A 20,700-nucleotide genomic window follows, 5' to 3' on the forward strand; every position below is an offset into this window, starting at 1 on the left:
ATTACAAGCGTGAGCCATCGCGCCCGGCCCAGGCACATTCTTAACTGATACAGCAACTATGGCACCACACGGACTGCCCTCACCGAGATGATCTTGACCACTCACTTTTATGACCCATTACTGTACAGAGGAACCAAGCCCATGCTCCTAAAGATCACAATGCTCCTGGAGACTGGACTAGAGTAGAAGACTTCAGATCATTCACACAAGCTTTCAACCAGCCTTATCTCTGCACAGACACAGGACGAGGTGCTGGGGGTTCAGGGAGGAAGGTGACCTGGTGTGTGGTGTGCCTCCCCGAGCCATCTAGATAGTGGGAGAGGCAGAAGTATACACAGATATAACCAGACATGACACAGTCACACAGAACTACAAAGCAAGGACCAGGGAAGACAGGAGAGGAAGAAAATCAGCTCGGCCTGGCCGGGCACGGTGGCTCAAGCCTGTAATCCCAGCACTTTGGGAGGCCGAGATGGGCAGATCACGAGGTCAGGAGATCAAGACCATCCTGGCGAACACAATGAAACCCCCGTCGTCTCTACTAAAAATACAAAAAATTAGCCGGGCGTGGTGGCGGCGCCTGTAGTCCCAGCTACAAGGGAGGCTGAGGCAGGAGAATGACGTAAACCCGGAAGGTGGAGCTTGCAATGAGCTGAGATCTGGCCACTGCACTCCAGCCTGGGCGACAGAGCAAGACTCCATCTCAAAAAAAATAAAAAAAGAAAGAAAACCAGCTCGGCCTGCAGCAGCCAGAACACAGGTACACGGCTAAGCAGCCTTCTGGAGGAAGTTGGCCCTGCTGGTGAGGCTGGGTTCTGGATTCAGTTGACCACAGTATTTACTGAGACCCAAGGTCACTCCTGTTCACTGACATTCGATGTCTCTGTCAACTCCCTTCACCAACAATCTGGTGCTCATGATCTCACTCCAGCCCTGGTGGGCCAGTGTGTGACATGTAAGACACCTGGAAACGGCCTCTAGGAAACACTAACTCATGAGCTACAAGCATCATGAAAGGCCCTTGAAGCAGTCATTGAAGGGGTGCTGCAGACGGCCACAGCCCCCACCAAGATCACACATGACTCACACCCTCCACCCCACCCTTCGTGCCACTGAAGAAGGATGGGGAGCAAGGAGCCTGACCCCAGCCCTTCCTGGGACGTGACTGCCCGGGACCCGACAGACCCAAAGGGGAAACCTGTCCTCAAGAGAGTTTTGAAGCTTGTATCCAAACGTTCTGTATGAAAACTGCACCCACAAAAACAGGGGTGGGAGCCACGGGGGCAGAAACAAAGTGGAACAGATTCTATAAGCTCGGAAAGCTCTTTCTTTGGAAAACTGTTGCTAATCCGTGAGGGTTACATTTTTGAAATATATTAAGTTCTCCTTCCCTTTTAAGTTCTCAGGCTTGGCTTCCCTGGGAAGCAGAATTTTTACCTTCCCCTCTAGGCTGTCCTTGCTAAGTCGCAGAAAACAGTCCTCACAAACCCCACTCATCCTGTATTTATTCTCGGTGCATTTCTGGAGCTGCTGATTCTCGGTGGTTCTTACTCACTCAACGTGACAGGAGCTCACCACAGAGACACCAGAAAATGAACCATCAGGGTAACCAGGACAATGAGGAGCTGCTGTCACCACCCCTCCTTGAGGACCACGAGGACCTACGAGTCCCTGGAAATGCTGCCCAGAGTGAACTGCAGAGTTGAGCTGTGGCTGATGCCAAGGCCCACCTGGCGGGAGCTGGGCCGGTCAGTGGGGTCTTGAGGGGCGATGGGAGCTTTGCAAACCCCCAACTCTTCTCTCATCTTCAGATGCAATCACCCGCCTCTTACACATACGGGGCCGCATTCAGAGACACCGGGGTCACTTGCGAGGCCGAGAACAAGGCTTCTGCCTCCTAGACAGCAGGTGCTGAGGGCACAGTGAGGGGGATGGCAAGTGCTACCTGCATCTGCTCATTCATCCCCTCCTGCTCACCTGTCAGGCAGTGGTCTATGCAGACTGCCCGAGGCCTCTGTGACGGCTCCCATGGGGAGGAGCAAGCCCAGCGCTCCTGATACCCACAGCTGCCGGAACGGAGACCCCTCGGGTGTCGAGAGATCTGCTCCCTTGCAAGCAGGAATGAACAGGCATCGCTCTGTGATCCGAATGCCTCCTAACCCAGGGGGAAGCATCAGTGCCACTCTCCCGGTTGCTCCTTCTCACACCTAAGGCGACCCTCAACCTTCGCTCCCGACGCACAGCCCAGGCTCCCTCAGGAGACACTTCACTGGCATTTGCACAGCTTCCTTCAGCACAGCTGTGGTTCAGAACCCTTTTCTCCGTCTCAGCGCTCTGCTAAAGACTTCCCTGGGCCTTAGTTTTTCTCATATGTTCAATGGAAGGTTTAGAGTGGGAACCCGTGAGTCTCAGCCTAGTGTCCCCTGGAGGATTAGAAAACTACAAATGCGAAGGTCTATCCCCACACCCCAAAATCTGATGCGGGTTGTATGTGGAATGTCCCAATTGTTAAAAAGAGGATTGTCCCAGGGGTTCTCATACTCAATTAGGGCTGAGAACCCCTGGAGGAGGTTCAGCTCGCCTTGGGGCCTCAGAGCACAAACTGGCGAGGCAGGTATGTCATGGTGTGAGGTGGCATCTGACGCTGCAGACTCAGTGAGCTCCCACATGGCCCTGCTCTGCTCCACTCATGCTCAGCAGGGTCCTTTTGAGGTGTTTATCATCTGTTTTGCTTAATTTATTGAGACTTTGATACGTAGACAAACAGATTCTAGCCTCAAGGAAGAGCACCTGCCTTCCCTTCACAGCAGTGGGAACAGGTTACCTGGGAGACCATGAGGGCCATGCACGCAACTCTTCAAATCCAGCCTGAGGTTCCGCAGGAAGAGGGGTAACTCACCAAATATTTTGGCCAAACCTTCATCAGGATTTTTTGAACTTGAGGAAAATTCAGGCCAGGTGCGGTGGCTCACATCTGTAATCCCAGTGCTGTGGGAGGCCGAGGTGGGAGGATCACTTGAGGTCAGGAGTTTGAGACCAGCCTGGGGAACATAGGGAGACCTGGACTCTGCAAAAAATAAAAAGTAATTATCTGGGCACGGTGCTGTACGCCTGTAGTCCCAGCCACTCAGGAAGCTGAGACGGGAGGATCCACTGAGGTCAGGAGTTCGTGACCAGCCTGGCCAACATGATGAAACCCCGTCTCTACTAAAAATTGTATTTTAGTAATTACTAATTTACTAGTAATTTACTAATTTAGTAAATTAGCCAGGCATGGTGCCGCGCGCCTGTAAACCCAGCAACTTGGGAGGCTGAGGCAGGATAATTGCTTGAACCTGGGAAGCGAGGTTGCAGCGAGCCGAGATAGCGCCATTGCACTCCAGCCTGGGCAAGAGAGCTACACTCCATCTCAAAAAATTAAAAATTAAAAATTAAAATTAGATAGTGATGTCATGCTTCACAACTGTGTGAGTATAATAAAAACCACTGAATTAGATACTTTTTAAAGGGTAAATTTGGCCAGATGTGGTGGTTCATGCCTGTAATCCCAGCACTTTGGGAGGCCAAGGTAGAAGGATCACTTGAGCCCCGGAGTTTGAGATCAGCCTGGGCAACATAGTGAGATCCCTATTTCTACAAAAATTAAAAAAAATTAGCTGAGTGTGGTGGCACATGCCTGTGGTACCAACTACGTGGGAGGCTGAAGGGAGGATCCTTGGGCCTGGAAGGTGGAGGCTGCAATTAGCTGTGATTGTGTCACTGCACTCCAGCCCTGGGTGACAGAGGGAGACCCTGCCTCAAAAATAATAATAATACATAGGAAAATAAAATTAAGGGTGAATTTTATTATATATTATATATCTATAAAGTTATTACTACTTTTTTTTTTGAGACAGGATCCTACTCTGTTGCCCAAGCTTGAGTGCAGTGGTGTGATCACAGCTTACTGCAGCCTCGACTTCTTGGGCTCAAGTGATCCTCCCACCTCAGCCTCCCTAGTAGCTGGGACCACAGGCACGCACCACCATGCATGGCTAATTTTTTAATGTTTTATACAGACAGGCTCTCATTTTGTTGCCTAGGCCTGTCACAAACTCCGGAGCTCAAGGGATCCTCCTGCCTTGGCCTCTTAAAGTGCTGGGGTTACAGGACTGAGTCACTGTACTCGGCCTAACGCTGTTTGTTTTGTTTTGTTTTGTTTTTTTGAGACAGTCTCGCTTCTGTCGCCCAGGCTGGAGTGCAGTGGCGCAATCTCTGCTCACTGCAAGCTCCGCCTCCCGAGTTCCCGCCATTCTCCTGCCTCAGCCGCCCGAGTAGCTGGGACTACAGGCGCCCGCCACCATGCCAGGCTAATTTTTTGTATTTTTAGTAGAGACGGGGTTTCACCGTGTTAGCCAGGATGGTCTCGATCTCCTGACCTCGTGATCCACCCGCCTCAGCCTCCCAAAGTGCTGGGATTACAGGCGTGAGCCATCGTGCCTGGCAGCTCATGGTGGTTCTTTATACTAATCTTTCTACTTTTGCATATGTTTGGAAATTCTTACAATGAAAAGTTAAAATATGCATGTATGCCACCCTCCTATAGAGCTCTGAATTTTGAGACAGCTTCAAAGTTAGGAAAATGTTTTCAATTACCCCCTTCTCCCAAGTAATAAACCCTGAAGGGTAGATTTGGGGAGGTAAAGAAGGTCAAGGAGGTAGAGCATCTGCGCTCCCCACTGTGCGAGGGAACGCCCTCCTCTGCCCCACTTAGGCTCGAAGCGAGGCCCATGTTTCTCTCCAGCTGCCACAGCAACATACCTTGGATCCAGCAGAGCACAAAGAAGAGGGCCACGGCTCTGCTCATCTATGCCTTAGTCCATGAACCATCAGGGAGAAGCCAGTCTTCTGAAGACCCTTCAGACTCAGCGGCTGTGGACTCCAGGGTACCACGGAATCTGACGGTCTGTGAAGTCACACCCGGAAGTGAGGTGGGGCCTGCTTGCCTGTGAGAAGGGGAAGGGCCTGTGTCTGTGGACAGTGACAGGAGCCATGCTGGTGGCCCTGAAGTGACTGCTTCTCCTCTCACTTCCCTCGGCTCCCTGGTGCCTTCCTCCATCCCGCATGTCCTGAGGGCAACAGGATATTAACCAGGACTTTGAAGCCACAAGTGACAAAAGCTCAACTAAATTGGCTGAAGCGAATTGGAAGTAGTTAGAATAGCCAGAAAAATCCTGTGATCAATCAAGACATCACAGCCGGGCGGGCGCGGAGGCTCACACCTGTAATCCCAGCACTTTGGAAGGCTGAGGCAGGTGGATCACCTGAGGTCAGGAGTTCCAGACCAGCCTGGCCAACATGGTGAAACCCTGTCTCACTAACAAAGCGTTACTATGTATTGCATTAGGTAAAATTATAACACCAAAATAGCACAGACCAAGTGATACGCCCATTTTGTTACTCATATGTCACTATTTCCCTCTATTACATTTTATAAGTATTAAACTGTTTTCAAAGGAAAAATCTATTTTAGTACCTTGTACTACGCTTTTTTCTAGTTTTTTTCCATGTTCATTTTGTACTGGGTCCCACAAATTGTGTAGCCAGCCCTGCCCCTGAGGCTTCACGTTCTCACAGTGTGTACTCCATGGCTGACACGGCAGATAGCTTTTAACGGTAAAAACTCACACAAAGAGTTATATAGGGCCAGGCACGGGGGTTCACGCCTGTAATCCCAGCAATCTGGGAGGCCGAGGCAAACAGATCACTTGGGGTCAGGAGTTCAAGACAAGCCTGACCGACACCATGAAATCCCCTCTCTACTAAAAACACAAACATTAGCCAGGTGTGGTGGCAAGTGTCCATAGTCCCAGCTACTTGGGAGGCGGAGGCAGGAGAATCACTTGCACCTGGGAGGTGGAAGCTGCAGTGAGCCAAGATCACACCACTACCCTCCAGCCTGAGCGACAGCGTGAGACTCTGTCTCAAAAAAGAAAAAATAAAATAATCTGCACAGAAGAGGACCCGCACAATTCAACCCTGTATTGTGTAGGAGCCGACTGAATCATCTCCCAGTTCTGGAGGCTGGAGGTCTGAGATCAAGACGTCAGCAGGGGCCGGGCGCGGTGGCTCAAGCCTGTAATCCCAGCACTTTGGGAGCCCGAGACGGGCAGATCACGAGGTCAGGAGATCGAGACCATCCTGGCTAACATGGTGAAACCCCGTCTCTACTAAAAAATACAAAAAAACTAGCCGGGCGAGGTGGCGGGCGCCTGTAGTCCCAGCTACTCGGGAGGCTGAGGCAGGAGAATGGCGTAAACCTGGGAGGCGGAGCTTGCAGTAAGCTGAGATCCAGCCACTGCACTCCAGCCTGGGCTACAGAGAAAGACTGTCTCAAAAAAATAAATTAAAAAAAAAGAGGCCTGAAGGTGCCTCATATACCATTCAGAGACACTCATGCATACAACAGTCTACGCTCGGTGTCTCCTTTCTCTTTGCTTTTACTGAGCAATGTGTCCTGATATGTTTCATATGAAATTATATAGCACTCTCATTATTTTTAATGACTACACAGTGAACGATTTTATGAATGTATAGACACTAGATGCAAATGAATACATACCGATGACTTCATCTGCATAAAGTTCAGATATGGGCAACACTAATACGTTTTCAAAATTAAGGATAGAGGTCACCTCGGAGGAGGAACAGGTCAGAGACCAAGGGGTAGGAGCTGACGGGGGGCTGTTCCCGCTGTTAAGAAAACAGAAGCCTAGGAGAGAGAGGGTGACATCATTTTAAAATCAACTGCATCTTTTTTTTTTTTTTTTTTTTTTTTGAGATAGGATCTGGCTCTGTCACCCAGGCTAGAGTGCAATGGAGCAATCTGGGCTCACTGCAACCTCCATCTCCCAGGCTCAAGCCAATCTCGCACCTCAGCCTCTGAAGTAGCTGGGACTACAGGTGCACACCACCATGCCCAGGTAATTTTTGTATTTTTTGTAGAGACAGGGTTTTGCCATGTTGTCCAGGCTGGTCTCAAATTCCTAGGCTCAAGCAATCCACCCACTTCGGCCTCCACAAGTGCTGGGATTACAGGCATGAGCTACCATGCCCATCCCAACTCCATCTTTTTTGTTTTTTTTTTTTTTTGAGACGAAGTCTCACTCTGTCGCCCAGGCTAGTGGCACGATCTCAGCTCACTGCAACCTCCACCTCCTGGGTTCAAGCGATTCTCCTACCCCAGCCTGGGGTAGCTGGGACTACAGATGCGTGCCACCATGCCCAGCTACTTTTTTGTATTTTTAGTAAAGACAGGGTTTCACCGTGTTAGCCAGGATGGTCTCGATCTCCTGACCTCGTGATCTGCCCGCCTCAGTCTCCCAAAGTGCTGGGATTACACGAGTGAGCCACTGTGTCCGGCCCCAACTCCATCTTAAAACTAGCAAAGGCACATTCCTTGCCAGTCCTGACCCATGGTAATAAGATGCCATGGCTAAAACAGCAGTTTAGTAATGCCTGCAAGGACAAACTCCTACGACAACAAAATGTCCAGATGCTCCAATATTGCCTAACAATATATGATTTAAGATAGTTAGAGTTACAGGATTCAATGGCTCACGCCTGTAATCCCAGCACCTTGGGAGTCCAAAGTGGGTGGACTGCTCGAGCTCAGGAGTTTGAGACCAGCCTGGGCAACAAAGCGAAACCCCATCTCTACTAAAACTACAAAAAAATTAGCTGGGCGTGGTGGTGCACATCTGTGGTCCCAGCTACTTGGGAGGCTGTGGCAGTTGGATAGCTTGAGCCTGGGAAGTGGAGGCTGCAGTGAGCTGAGATCAGGCAACTGCACTCCAGCTTGGGCAACAGGGTGAGTCCCTGTCTCAAAAATATGTGTGTATATATAGAGACAGTCATGCTTTGATGTATTTACGCATTAAAATGCCAAGGATAACTTTCTTTAAATCAAAAAGTACTAAATTTTGTTATGCTGTCAGCCCACCCTCATACAGACATAGCTTAGTTTTTACAGAGATAAGACCCCTATACAAGAAGAGTTTAAAATAAAGAGGGTGTGTTCCCCCTCTTGCTTTCTGAGGATAGCCTACTCTGTAACTGAGTAGCTTTCAATAAATAATCGCTTCTCACTGTACTCTGCAACTTGCCTTGAATTTCTTCTGGGCAAGATCCAATAACCCGCCCTTGGGGTCTGGATTGGGACCCCTCTTCCAGCAACAATGTTGTTTCTTGAACTCAGCGGTGGTTCTACAAGTGTGTCCACATTTTAGTCATTCATTGAAATGTACATGCACACTTGTGATTTCTGCACATTTCCGTGTAACACTGTGCTTCAATTTTGCAAATTTTAAGTTCACAACCCATTGGGAGAGGTATCTATACAGGGAAATAACTACGGATCCGTTTCGTAAACAAATGTAGAACTCAACTATCTTGCACTCTTGAAGCAGCTGACTCCAGTGCGCGCAGGGGGCTACCTGCATGCCAATTTCCCGCCCAATAATCTTGGGCAGGTTACCAAAGTGTGAAGACCTTGACTGAAAAATGGGAGTAATAAGACAACTACCTGATATTGTTGGAAGGATTTAATATAACCTATGTAAAGTGGGGAGAAGTGCTTCGCAGGCACAGAGCAGGTGCTCAAGAAATGCCAGGACCAAAATACCACGAAACTGTGATTTTTAAGAGGAAAAGGATCTTTAGTGCTCAACGAGGAAATATTATGGGGTCGTGTGCAATGGCTGACGCCTGTAATCCCAACGCTTTGGAAAGCCTAAGAGGCAGGATTGCTTAATTTCAGGAGTTCGAGACTAGCCCAGGCAACATAGCGAGCTCCCTTCTCAAAAAAAAAAAATATTTTTTTAATTAGCTAGCGTTGCGCGGTAGCAGTAAGGTGGTCAATGAGGTTTATGCGAAGCACTATTATTGCTAATTGAAAACTTTTCCCAATACCCCACCGTGACGACTTGCAATATAGTCGGCATTGGCAATTTTTAACAGTCTCTACGGAGCTTATTTCAGTAAAAATAAATAAATAAATAGATAAATAAGTTGAGGGCAGTGGTGTGCGCCTGTAGTCCCTCCTTATTGGCTGGCGCGGGAGGATCGCTCGAGCCCAAGGTTTCCAGCTTGGGCGACAGAGCAAGACACCTTATCTAGAAAAAAAGAAAACATAAATACTTTGGGTGAAATATCCAGGGTCAGCATCCTTGGAGAGGGCGCTCTCACGAAGGAGCGTGGCCTGAGGTGCTGGGACGCGGGAAAGAAGTCTTCCTCGACCGGTGAATTTGCAGCTCCACAGACTCCGGCCGCGCCCGCACAGGAGCCCAGCTCACCTTTCTGCCGCCCGCGTCCCCTTTAAGACGGAGCCATGACATCATCCCCCGACGCTGCGCAGCCTACCTTGGCAACACCGCGACCACTTTTTTCCGGATGACCTCAATTGGCTGGCCAGCCTCCGGAGGCCCCGCCCCCTTCGCGCTGGCGGCCCCGGGCGCCTGCTGTCAATCGGACCAGGTGGGAGCGGTGATTGGCCGCGGGGCCCGCCCTCCAGGAAGCCCCGCGGGGCTCGCGTAGGCTGCACGCTCGGTGAGGGAGGGGCGCGGCGCCGCGTCGGGAGCCGCCGCTGTCCCGGTCCTCCCTCCCGCCCGCCCGCCCGCCCTCCGGTCCCTCCTGCAGCCCGCCTGCTGGGCAGGGCCGGCGTGGCCCGGCCATGGAGTCCTACGACATCATCGCCAACCAGCCCGTGGTCATCGACAACGTGAGGCCCGGCAGCCAGGGGGAGGGCGGGCGCCCCGCCCCCGGGGGCGCACGCGGCGGCGCAGGGAGAGACCCCCGCCCGCCTCGGCGCGTCCTCCTCTCACTGCTTGGCCGTCGCCCCCGCCGGGCCGCTGGCTTCGCTCCGGGGGCGCGCGCCCACTTGGCCCTGTAAGGCCGGCCATGGGGCGAGCCCCTTCCCCGACCCCTCCCCGAGCTGGGCGGGGAAGTTCAGGGGAGCTTGAGTGACAGCCGGGCGGCCGGGCGGGGACGCGCCCCGGGCCCTTCTCAGTTGAGAGTGCGGTCCCTGGGCAGATTGCGACCCCAGTCCCTTTCCCCGTCTTTCGGCCCTGGCTCTGGCTGCCTGGCGGAGGTGGGGTGGCATTTGTCCTTTGCACACTGCTGGCTTCATCTTTGAGGCTGCACCCCGAGGCAACAAATGCAGGATACTCTGTCACCCACATGTCCACCACCATCTGGTTTGCCTCTTGGCTACTTTGACTTTCTCCTTAAATGCTCCCTGTGCTGGGCAAACATTTCACAGCCAGCAGGGCAATGGAGAGTTCATGGCCACTCTTCCCAGTATCAACAAGCTATTTGGGGTGCAAGCCTCAGAGGAAAGATGTCAGGCTTCCTGTGGTTTTGGCCTTCAGCAGTGGGGCTCGGCTTGCTCTCAGCTGCCGTAGGAAGATTTCTGGCCTCCGAACTCTGATACGGGGAGAAGATAAGGGCTGGGATCTTTGAGTCCGCCCCTAGCTGGGTATCTGTGTCTGGTGTGCGGGCCTTGGAGTTTTTGGTAATGAGTCACTTCTGCTCTTTCTGGGATCTGTCTCCCTCCCACATGACCCCGTGGGGTCCCTGAATGGCTGTCTGTTTTGGAGTACCCATGTGGGCTCCCTGAGTCACAGCAGGGGATGTTTAATAAGGAGGCTAGCACTGAGCTTGGCGACGTGCTCTCACACCAGCAGGACGCTGCAGGAAGGAGCAGGCTACTTCCTTTCTTGATGTACAAATAACTTGTATAGGCTAATCAACAGGCTTCTAAGTTCAAAGGGCTACTGCTAGGCCCCTTGGGGATTCCAGCCTCTCCTCTGTAACTTGGAGATGTTTGTTTCTGCTGCAGACTCAGAGGGTTGCGATGAAGAGCGGTAGGGCTGCGTTGAGAAGCTGGCCCCTTCGCTGGGTGGGAGGTTTCTCATTGCCCCGTTCTTTGGGGGATCCTTAAGTCCGGCTGCCAGGTGGGGGCAGCGATAGGAACAGGTTCTCCTAGTAGTCTCTGGGGAAGCCACATGAGGGGAGCTGCCAGTCATCCCATGCACCCATTGGTCTTCTCCAGCAGGTCCTGTAGGTGGTCCATGTTCCATGCCTTCTGGGTTCTTGGGGGAGAGGGAAGCTGTTGAAAAAACAAAACCCATGCAGAGGGGTTTCTTCTAGCTTTTGGGAGTAGCATGTGCTATGGAATCCTGCTGGAGCCGACCATGAGGTGTGCAGAGGAAGGTGCCCTTCATGGTTTCTCTATCTCTGTATTGACATTTTGGGCTAGCTCATTGTTAGTAGTGCAGGCTCACCTGTGCACTGTAGGATGTTTAGCAGCATCCCTGGCCTCTGCCCACTAAATGCTAATAGCATCCTCCACTGCATGTCCCCTCTCCCCAGCTGCCAGACATTGCCAAATGTTGCCAGGGCAGGGGGATACAAAAATTGCTCCGTCTTGAACCATTGATGTACTTGTAAATGATCGTGGCAGGGTCCCTGGCTTCCTCCTTGGCCTGCCTTGACAGGACAGCCAGCTGTCTCCATTGCAGGGGACTGGCTTCATCTAGTGGTGCATGTGAGCGGTTAAACTTTGTTTTTCCTTGCAGGGTTCGGGGGTGATTAAAGCTGGCTTTGCAGGAGACCAGATTCCCAAATACTGTTTCCCAAACTAGTAAGTGTGGCTCGGGCAGCAGCCTCAGTCCTTCTGTTTATCTTCTGTGAGAACATTAGCCTTCTGTCACAGCACTCTTTGAAGACAATTTTTGCCCTGACCTGTATGGAAAACACCAAATTTGTGAGGTTGACACTCTTGAGAGAGCACTGAAAGAACAAGACTAAGCGTTGTAGGGTTCCCCTTTGACTTTGGAGTCTCTCATTTTGGTCTTGTTGAGCCAGCAAGGAGGAAAAGCAACCAGGATTTCCCTGGGGATGGGGTGTGGTAGCAGCAACAAGAATAAAGGGAGATACCTCCAAGGGGAGCCCTAAACTCAGATCAGGAAGAGTGAGGCATTAGATGCACAGCCACCCTTTCCTCCCTGAAAGTGTTTTCTGCTGGACTTGTTTTCAGACTCTAGAAAATGTCTTGTTTCAGTTAAGAGGGATCCTTTGCCCTGTGTGGTACTGGTGGAGGTGGGAGTAAGAGAGAATTGCAAACCCAGAGAGCCTGGGGTGCCCCTTGCACCCGCCGTGAGCCCATTGGGAAAGTTGCCCTTAGGAGCACCTCTTCATGGAGGCTTGGGAATGAGTGGCTGAAAGGCAGGAGGCAGCAGGGGGTCCTAGATCCCCCCCAAGTGGCAGGCTAGCCCGAGCCCGACCTGGTCTGGGACAGAGCTAGCGTGGTACTCCCTGTCCAGCTTCAGCATTCCTTTTTGACTGCGTGGGTATAATTAGAGGTTCCTTTGCCTTTAGTGGTAGCTCATCAGATCCTACAGTTTCCAAGAACTGAATCTCTGATCCCGAAACCCTGGCAGCAGGGTAGGGTGGCATTGACTGAGTGAGAGCAGGGTGCACAAGGGAGCCCCGACCCAGCTTCCTGGGGCTGTCCTCCCTCAGTTTGTGGATGGTGACGGCAGCCCTGCCCCACCGAAGTCAGGAGCGTGGGCCGAGTCACTGTGGCTGCAGGAAGCTGACCCTCTACAAGGGCTGGGCCATGGAGGACTGGGTTCTGGTGCTCAGATACGCAACTGTCTGTGCTGACCATGCCTTCCGACCCTGAGCTTCTCATCCTGCCTAGGCCCCCTCTCTAGCCCCAAACCCTATAGGCCCCAGTTCCAACCTGTGCCTCCCAGCCACATCCTGGTGTTCGGAGGCCAGGTACCCTCTGGGCAGCTGTGGTTGGATTTCAGTTTTTCTGGACACAAGCTCCCTGCCCTCCTTGCTGACATTATCTGTCCTCACAGTGTCGGGCGGCCCAAGCACATGCGGGTGATGGCTGGAGCCCTGGAGGGGGACCTCTTCATCGGACCAAAAGCAGAGGTAACACCGAGGAGCCTGCCTTTCCCTGGGTGTGGGGTCCTCAGTTGCAGGGGTATGGCATATGTGAGACACCCATGTTCTTGGGCCTCTGCTAGTGACCTCCTGGTTACCTCCTCCGGGCTCCAGCTGGGAAGTGCTGGGCAGGGGCACCTCGCCCTGAGATGGGGCCACGGTTCCTCTTCTGGGGAGCATGGGTAGAGCTCATCGTGTCCTGTCTTTTAGAAGCTATTTGGAAGCTACAGAACCAAGAACCGATTAAAAAGTGATATAAGAGTCAGAATCACACACTTGATGTCTGTTCTAATGAGGCCATGGGGCCTCCTCTCACACTGTAGCTGGGATGCCCCACCGAGGGACTGCACGGCCTGATCAGACCCTCAGGAGAGCATGTGTGGGTGTGGGGAGAACAGCAAGCTGAGCTTGGCCAAGGGCAGTTTAGGCGCCTGAGGAGCATTGCGTCGGGTGCCGGGGCGTGGGGCGTGCCTGGTTCTGGGCCCAGAAAGGGGAGGCCTGAGCTGGAGGTGCGGAGTTGGGGGTCTCGCAGATGGGGTCCGTAGGAGCCGAGGTGGTGAGAGGAGCTAAATGAGAAGCTGAGCTCGGTGAGAAGGGGATGCCTGGGGGGACATCGAAGGGCAGGTGGAAGCAGCACGTCAGTGCATGCAGGGGACTGGTGAGGACCGGCCAAAGGGCTGGGGGAAGAGGCGCAGGTCAGGGTGCACAGGTGGCCCCAGAGGGGCCATGTTGGGCGGCTGCAAGGCGCCGGCACTGGCAGAGTGCGAGGAGAATGTGGGGGATGTGCCGGTAGCGGGAACGGGGAAGAAGAGGGTCTGCAGATGTGGGGGGGCATGCTGCCGCCCTCTCCGATCCCCCCAGCCGAAGCTAGCTGGGCTCTGAGAGCCTGAGAAGCTGTTAGGCAGGTGAACCCATGCTGAGTTCAGGACCCGCCACAGACCCTGGGACACAGACCCAGTGGGCAGGGGCGGTTCTGGGCAGGGCAGGTGAGGGGCAGCTTCCAGGAGGGCAGAAAGCAGCACTGAGCAAGGGTCGGGTGCCACACTCCCTTCCCACCCCGCCAGGAGCACCGGGGGCTGCTGACCATCCGCTACCCCATGGAGCACGGCGTGGTGCGAGACTGGAATGACATGGAACGCATCTGGCAGTACGTCTACTCCAAGGACCAGCTGCAGACCTTCTCAGAGGAGGTGTGGCGGCTGCCCCTTCCGCATGCTCCGCATTCTCCTGGCTGTGCCCCTCTCCTCCGCGTCCCTCCTCGCCGGGCTCCCACATTTCCCCTCTGCATTTCTAGAGGGCCTGCTGCCTTTCCGTGTGTGTCTGGGTGCGCATGCATCCCCAGTGGCTGCTAGGTAGCATCTTCCAAAGAGAGCTGGATCTCCGGAAGAGAAAGTGCCAGCAGATAAAGGGATGATGCCCTCAGGAGGGGTAGGGGGCTGAGCCGCCTGTGCGCCAGCGGGTCGGTGTGGCTCTCTGGAAAGAGCCTTTCAGGGCCTTGCAAGTTGCTTCCTTGCCTGCCTACAACTGTCCCACCCTCGCAGCATCCTGTGCTCCTCACGGAGGCCCCGCTCAACCCAAGTAAGAACCGGGAGAAGGCGGCAGAGGTGTTCTTTGAGACCTTCAACGTGCCGGCCCTGTTCATCTCCATGCAGGCTGTGCTCAGTCTGTGAGTGCCCCCTCAGCCTGGCCTCCCTGAGTCCCGTCCTCCCTGTGCCGTCCTCCTGCTTGCCATGACCAGGGTCTGACTTCCCTGGAAAAACGACCCTGGATGACTCTTTCTCTAGGGAGTCCCTCATGCCCTTTGTTCAGACTAGAAAATGCAGACGTGCCAGGGTTCCTCCCCTGGGTGAGGAGGTCCCCGTGCCTCAGTGGCTGAGGTGAGGGGATGCTGACCTGGTGACAGGTACGCAACGGGACGCACGACAGGAGTGGTTCTAGACTCGGGGGATGGGGTCACTCACGCCGTGCCCATCTATGAGGGCTTTGCCATGCCTCACTCCATCATGCGGGTGGACATTGCTGGCCGCGACGTCTCCTGCTACCTCCGACTCCTGCTGCGCAAGGAAGGGGTTGACTTCCATACCTCGGCTGAGTTTGAGGTTGTCCGGACAATCAAAGAGGTGACGAGGGGCGAGAGGGTGTGGACACGACCTGGGGTGAGGAAAGGGTGGCACCAAGGAAGGCACAGGTGTCCCAGGTGCAGCCTTCTGAGGGCTGTGTCCCTGCCCCCGCAGCGAGCCTGCTACCTGTCCATCAACCCACAGAAGGATGAGGCTCTGGAGACGGAGAAGGTGCAGTACACGTTGCCAGACGGCAGCACGCTCGATGTAAGTGGCCGGGCCTGGCACTGGAGTGGCAGCCAATGCCCAGCCTGGGGGAAGGGGTGGCCAGCTTCTCCAGGAAGCCTGTATGCCTCAATCTTGTACACTTCAGGTGGGGCCTGCCCGCTTCCGGGCCCCCGAGCTGCTGTTCCAGCCGGACCTGGTAGGGGATGAGAGTGAGGGGCTCCATGAGGTGCTGGCCTTCGCCATACACAAGTCCGACATGGACCTGCGCCGGACGCTGTTCGCCAACATCGTGCTTTCGGGCGGCTCGACGCTCTTCAAAGGTACTGTGGCCTGGGAGTTGGTGGTGGTGAGGCGAGGGCAGCTGGACCCTCAGCGAGTGCACCTCCGCCCAGAGCCATTTTCTATTGGCTTTTCGGTGGTGCTCAGTGGACATTTTTTTTTTTAAACAGACCAAGATTTAAAATTAAATTTTGTTTACTCTGTGGATAGAGGAGAAGTTTGCACAAGCTCTAAAGTGTGTTGTGAGCATTGAGCAAGGAACCTGTGTGGCTTCATCTCACGCTGCCTCTGCGAGGATGCAGGGCCCACAGGCAGCCATGGGGCTGGATCATTTCTCAGCCTTGCCCTTCATCCTGGGAAGAGCTGCTGATAGAAGGCCAGCAGAAGGCCGGGCATGGTGGCTCAAGCCTGTAATCCCAGCACTTTGGGAGGCCGAGATGGGCGGATCACGAGATCAGGAGATCGAGACCATCTTGGCTAACCCGGTGAAACACCGTTTCTACTAAAAAATACAAAAAAAAAAAAACTAGCCGGGCGAGGTGGCAGGCGCCTGTAGTCCCAGTTACTCGGGAGGCTGAGGCAGGAGAATGGCGTAAACCCGGGAGGTGGAGCTTGCAGTGAGCTGAGATCCGGCCACTGCACTCCAGCCTGGGCGACAGAGCGAGACTCCGTCTCAAAAAAAAAAAAGAAAAGAAGGCCAGCAGTAGCTGGGGGCCCTGACGGTTGGGTGTGGGAGCTAGCAGCGAGGAGGCTGGGTATAGACCCCAGGCTCAACCAGCTTTGTGTTCACAGGCTTCGGAGACCGATTACTCAGTGAAGTGAAGAAGCTTGCTCCCAAGGATGTCAAAATCAAGGTGAGGTTATAGAGACTCCCCTTGGGGCGCTAGGGCGCTGGCAGCCTCAGCATGGGGAGGAAGGGTGGATGCTGCCTCCAGACCTGCTCACTGGCTCGCGTCCACCCAGCCCTGCTCCTCCCAAGGCCACTGCTACCACTCCCCAGCTGATGCCATTGCTGTCGGGCTTCAGGACCTGGGGAGGTGACCCCAAGGCTGGGAGGATGGCTTCTGGGTGGGGACCCACAGTTATGTGGCCACTTCCTCCCTCTAGATCTCAGCCCCGCAGGAACGGCTGTACTCCACGTGGATTGGGTGAGGCGGGGCTCAAGGGAGGGCTCTGGGAAGAGACCACTTTACCCTGGATGCTCCTCCCGGGGTTGGCCCAGGCCAGGTGGAGGTGGGTGGATTTCCCTCCCAAATTAGGGAAACGGAACTCTGAGCGCCCAGGAAGGTGGTTGGCTCCCCGACAGGTCCCCAGCAACACTATCCCTCCATCCCCACAGCGGCTCCATCCTGGCTTCGCTAGACACTTTTAAGAAGATGTGGGTGTCCAAAAAGGAGTATGAAGAGGATGGCTCCCGTGCTATTCATCGCAAAACCTTCTAGTGCCCAAGGAGGGCAGGGCACTATTGGGAGACGGGGAGGGAGGGCAGCCAGAGCCTTTAACCCTTTTTGGTCTGGGCTTGCATACTTGGCTTAGGGTCCCCTGCATGCCCTGAACCCCTGGGTGGGCGGCACAACAGTGCCCCCCTGCAGCCTTCCCCTCTACACACACACGACACGCACGTAGGAGTAACATTGAGCTGCATGGACAGGAGCCTTGAGCTGGCGCATGGGAATTGAGCGCCATGTCGGGCTGTTCTGGGTATCCCCCTGGCAGGGCCAGCTAGGCCTGTGGTTCTCTGCTCTGACTCTCAGGGCTGCCTCCCCGAGCTCCAGGGCCAGAATGCCTGGATGCCTGTGTAGCCAGTTTGGGGAGTGGGCTGGAGGGGCGTCCAGCAGCTCCCGCTGGTGTGTCAGCACGTCCATTGCCACCTCCTGTTCGTGACCCGACAGGGTGGCACAGCCCCTTCCACACTCTGTCCTGTCTTCCTGGGTAGATGCCTGGTGGAGGGCTCAGTACTGAATGGTCTTCCATCCCCAGCAAGGGGGTGCAGCCCAGGGTCAGGCCCTTGGGAGCCAGGGCAGAGGTTGCAAGGTGGCCAGGAGCTGCTGCACTCTCCCCTCAGAGCGCTTCATCGACTTGCTCCTCCCTCTACCCTTGGCACCCTGGGCGGGAAAGGGTTGATGCTCATCATTTATTGAAGGGAAGCCACTTAATAAGGAGTCAGACCTAAAAGGGGGTGGGGGACATTTTCTTACCTCACCCAAGAAAGAGGTCGTCACTTTTGCTGTGGCCAGGGCCCCACCTCCCTCTGTCAGATATGTACAATAATTTAACACAGTTGCCTGAAAAAAAACTTTTGTAAATCATTGTAGTAATAATTATGGACAAGGCCCAGTGTGTGGCTCCGTTTTCTTGTGGCTGTCTGTGCTGTTGTTTGCTCTTCCATCCCTGGGGACTTTCAGAGAAAGGACCAGAGCGAATGCAGCATGGCACTGGCTCTAGCTCAGCAGCATGACGGTTTCAGTGGTTGGCCGGGCAACGTGGCACGAGAGGCCTCAGGAGGCCGGGCTCTCACCCTGGAGCATAATTCCCTCACCTATTACCTCCCCTGCTGCGGTCCACCAGGGGAAGCAGAACCAGGCTGCCTTCTTTGTCCCTGGACCTTGGACAGGCCTGTTTGAGCACCTCTGCTCACCGCATTCAGCCAGGGCTAAGGCTGGTGGACACCAGCAATGATGCAAGCTCATGTGTTCAGACAAGTTAGGATGGGGAAGGCAGGGAGAGGCAGGGAGGCTGTGAGCTTAGCCAGGCCCTAGAGGAAGAGGCCGAAGAGCAGGGAGAGGAAGGGTAGAAGGAGTAGTGAGGAATTAGTTTGGAGAATGTCTGCTCTTCACTTCCTTAAGTGTTTAGGCATCTATAGTGTGTCCAGGATGGTACCGTGGCTTTGGGGCCAATGGTCAACAAGTTATATCCTTGCCCTAACAAATATACAGGTCAGGGGAGTAAGACAGATGAGCCATTTTAGTGCAGAGTTGGCGGAGCCGAGGTGATAGGCGTCTAGTCCAACAGGTGAGGTAGGCCGACTTGCAAGGGCCCAGAGGTTAGCCAGGGAGGGGGCGGGCATTCCAAGCAGATGGGAGAGCCCAAAGAAGCACCTGGGCCTGGCCGGGCGTGGTGGCTCACACCTGTAATCCCAGCACTTTGGGAGGCCGAGGCAGGTGGATCACAAGGTCAGGAGATTAAGACCATCCTAACACTGAAATTTCGTTCTCTACTAAAAAATACAAAAAAAATTAGCCGGCCATGGAGGCAGGCACCTGTAGTCCCAGCTACATGGGAGGCTGAGGCAGGAGAATGGCGTGAACCCCGGAGGCAGAGCTTGCAGTGAGCCTAGGCAACAGAGCAGGACTCCGTCTCAAAAAAAAAAAAAAAAAAAAAAAAGGCACCTGGGACCAGTGGGGCTGGAGAGGAAGGCAGAGACCCAATGCCCAGTCAGCAGGGAAGGGTCACTGGTCTGTGGCCATTGTGTGAGATGAACCAAAAAGGTGGGTTAAGCTGGTACATGGAGGATTGTTAGCTGTGTCCTAGGAGATGGGTGGCCAGCCATAGAAGGATGGTGACCAGAGCAGTGTGTTGTAGTCAGTTGGGGGTTGTGGGGGCCAAGGGAGGGCCCAGGACCGAGGAGATGAGGTAGGAGTGGAGAGAGTACTGAGTCCTGTCTGCCAAGGCTGTTTGTGAAGCTTTGTGGTCACAGGGCAGTTATGCTTGCACTGGCCCTCAGAGCAGAATCTGCACAGAGAACTCCATGTTAGGGTGCCCTCCAGACCAGTTTTTCTTCCCATAGGGCTCTGTTCATGGCACCACTGGTCACTGGTTCCCCGCCTCCCAGGTTGGAGCCTTATCCGTCGACGCCTTCCCTGTCTCTCCCATACTGTCGGTCACCAGGTGGTGTGGTTCTTTTGTGGTACCTTTCCCATCGTTCTCTTCTTTTCCAGTACAGCCACTGCCACCATAGCTTATGACCACAGCTTCGTTGCCTGCCCACCCAATCTATTTGCTCCTGGACCTAAAGCCCAGATAATCTTGGTTCTGACACCTCCTACTCCAAAGTGTCAAGTGGTTCTCCACTGCCTGGTGATGTGAAACAATTGATGTGATGTTGGTAAAACCACCTTCATTTGACTCAGGCCCCTTGAGACCTGTTCCTTCCCTGTTTTAGGCTTACCCCTCATATCCTTTGCCTGCTAGCCTCCAGGCATGCTGTTCTCTCCATGGGAATGACCTTCGCTTGTGCCTGTCAAAATCTTGTCCTTTAAGGCAAAGTGCCATCCTCTGTACCCCCTCTTCTGGCAGGTTAAAGTGCTCAGATTCTGCTAGCTTCTCACTGTTGGAAAAAGCTACAGAGGAGGAAGGTAGTACAGCTGGAATGAAGCCTGTGTGGGATTAGAGTTGGAAGTAGTATGAACTCATGGTTTTAATATACATACAGATAGATACTGAAATAAACACATCTGTGTATGAGAGCCAGCATTAGAACATATACATGCATTTCCTAGCCCTGTCTGCTGGGAAGGTCTGGAAGCAGTGCAATAGCTATGAGCACATACAGTGTCCAGATCTTGGTTTCTAAATACCATGCTAGGAAAAAGTTCTTTATTCTGTACTTGTAAATAGTTTAATACCATTAGTGTGAGAACTATGTTCTTTCTTGGTGAGGGAAGATGGGCTCCATTTTCCTTTTTTTTTTTTTTTTTTTTTTTTTTGAGACCGAGTCTCACTCTGTCGCCCAGGCTGGAGTGCAGTGGCGCCATCTCGGCTCACTACAAGCTCCGCCTCCTGGGTTCACACCATTCTCCTGGCTCAGCCTCCCAAGTAGCTGGGACTACAGGCACCCGCTGCCACGCCCAGCTAATTTTTTTTGTATTTTTAGTAGAGATGGGGTTTCACCATGTTAGCCAGGATGGTCTCTATCTGCTGACCTCGTGATCCACCTGCCTCAGCCTCCCAAAGTGCTGGTATTACAGGGTTACAGGCATGAGCCACTGCACACAGCCAATGGGCTCCATTTTCTTTCTTTCTTTTTTTTTTTTTTTTGAGATGGAGTCTTCTCGCTGTGTCTCCCCAGGCTGGAGTGCAGTGGCGTGATCTTGGCTCACTGCAAGCTCCGCCTCCTGGGTTCACAGCATTGTCCTGC

The 20,700-nt window shown here is 53.7% G+C and overlaps 2 protein-coding genes and 1 non-coding gene across 3 annotated transcripts in view; 2 read left to right on the forward strand and 1 right to left on the reverse strand.

Moving 5' to 3' along the window:
• The window catches only part of C17H2orf92 (chromosome 17 C2orf92 homolog), a 38,356-nt gene extending 28,993 nt beyond the window's left edge, over window positions 1–9,363 (reverse strand). The window contains exons 1-3 of the mRNA XM_030921434.1: window positions 9,178–9,363; window positions 4,801–4,985; window positions 2,825–3,067 (exon numbers count right to left, since the gene is read on the reverse strand). Of these exons, the coding sequence (XP_030777294.1) occupies window positions 2,825–3,067; window positions 4,801–4,846 (289 nt within the window). The 5' untranslated portion in view covers window positions 4,847–4,985; window positions 9,178–9,363. The remainder of the gene's footprint in view (window positions 1–2,824; window positions 3,068–4,800; window positions 4,986–9,177) is intronic.
• LOC115894490 lies at window positions 8,869–9,009 on the forward strand. Its single transcript, XR_004054595.1, has one exon. It is a non-coding gene; the product is annotated as a U4 spliceosomal RNA (small nuclear RNA).
• Window positions 9,364–9,490: 127 nt separating the features above from the next.
• ACTR1B (actin related protein 1B) lies at window positions 9,491–17,900 on the forward strand. Its single transcript, XM_010362110.2, has 11 exons — window positions 9,491–9,757; window positions 11,616–11,680; window positions 12,909–12,984; window positions 14,061–14,186; window positions 14,538–14,662; window positions 14,900–15,116; window positions 15,231–15,323; window positions 15,430–15,604; window positions 16,356–16,417; window positions 16,671–16,711; window positions 16,903–17,900. The coding sequence occupies exons 1-11, from the start codon at window positions 9,710–9,712 to the stop codon at window positions 17,003–17,005; spliced, it is 1,131 nt and encodes a 376-aa protein (XP_010360412.1). The 5' UTR covers window positions 9,491–9,709; the 3' UTR covers window positions 17,006–17,900.
• The last annotated feature ends 2,800 nt before the right edge of the window (window positions 17,901–20,700 follow it).

The sequence above is a fragment of the Rhinopithecus roxellana genome, chromosome 17, assembly GCF_007565055.1.
Source record: "Rhinopithecus roxellana isolate Shanxi Qingling chromosome 17, ASM756505v1, whole genome shotgun sequence".
NCBI classification, from domain to species: Eukaryota; Metazoa; Chordata; class Mammalia; order Primates; family Cercopithecidae; genus Rhinopithecus; species Rhinopithecus roxellana.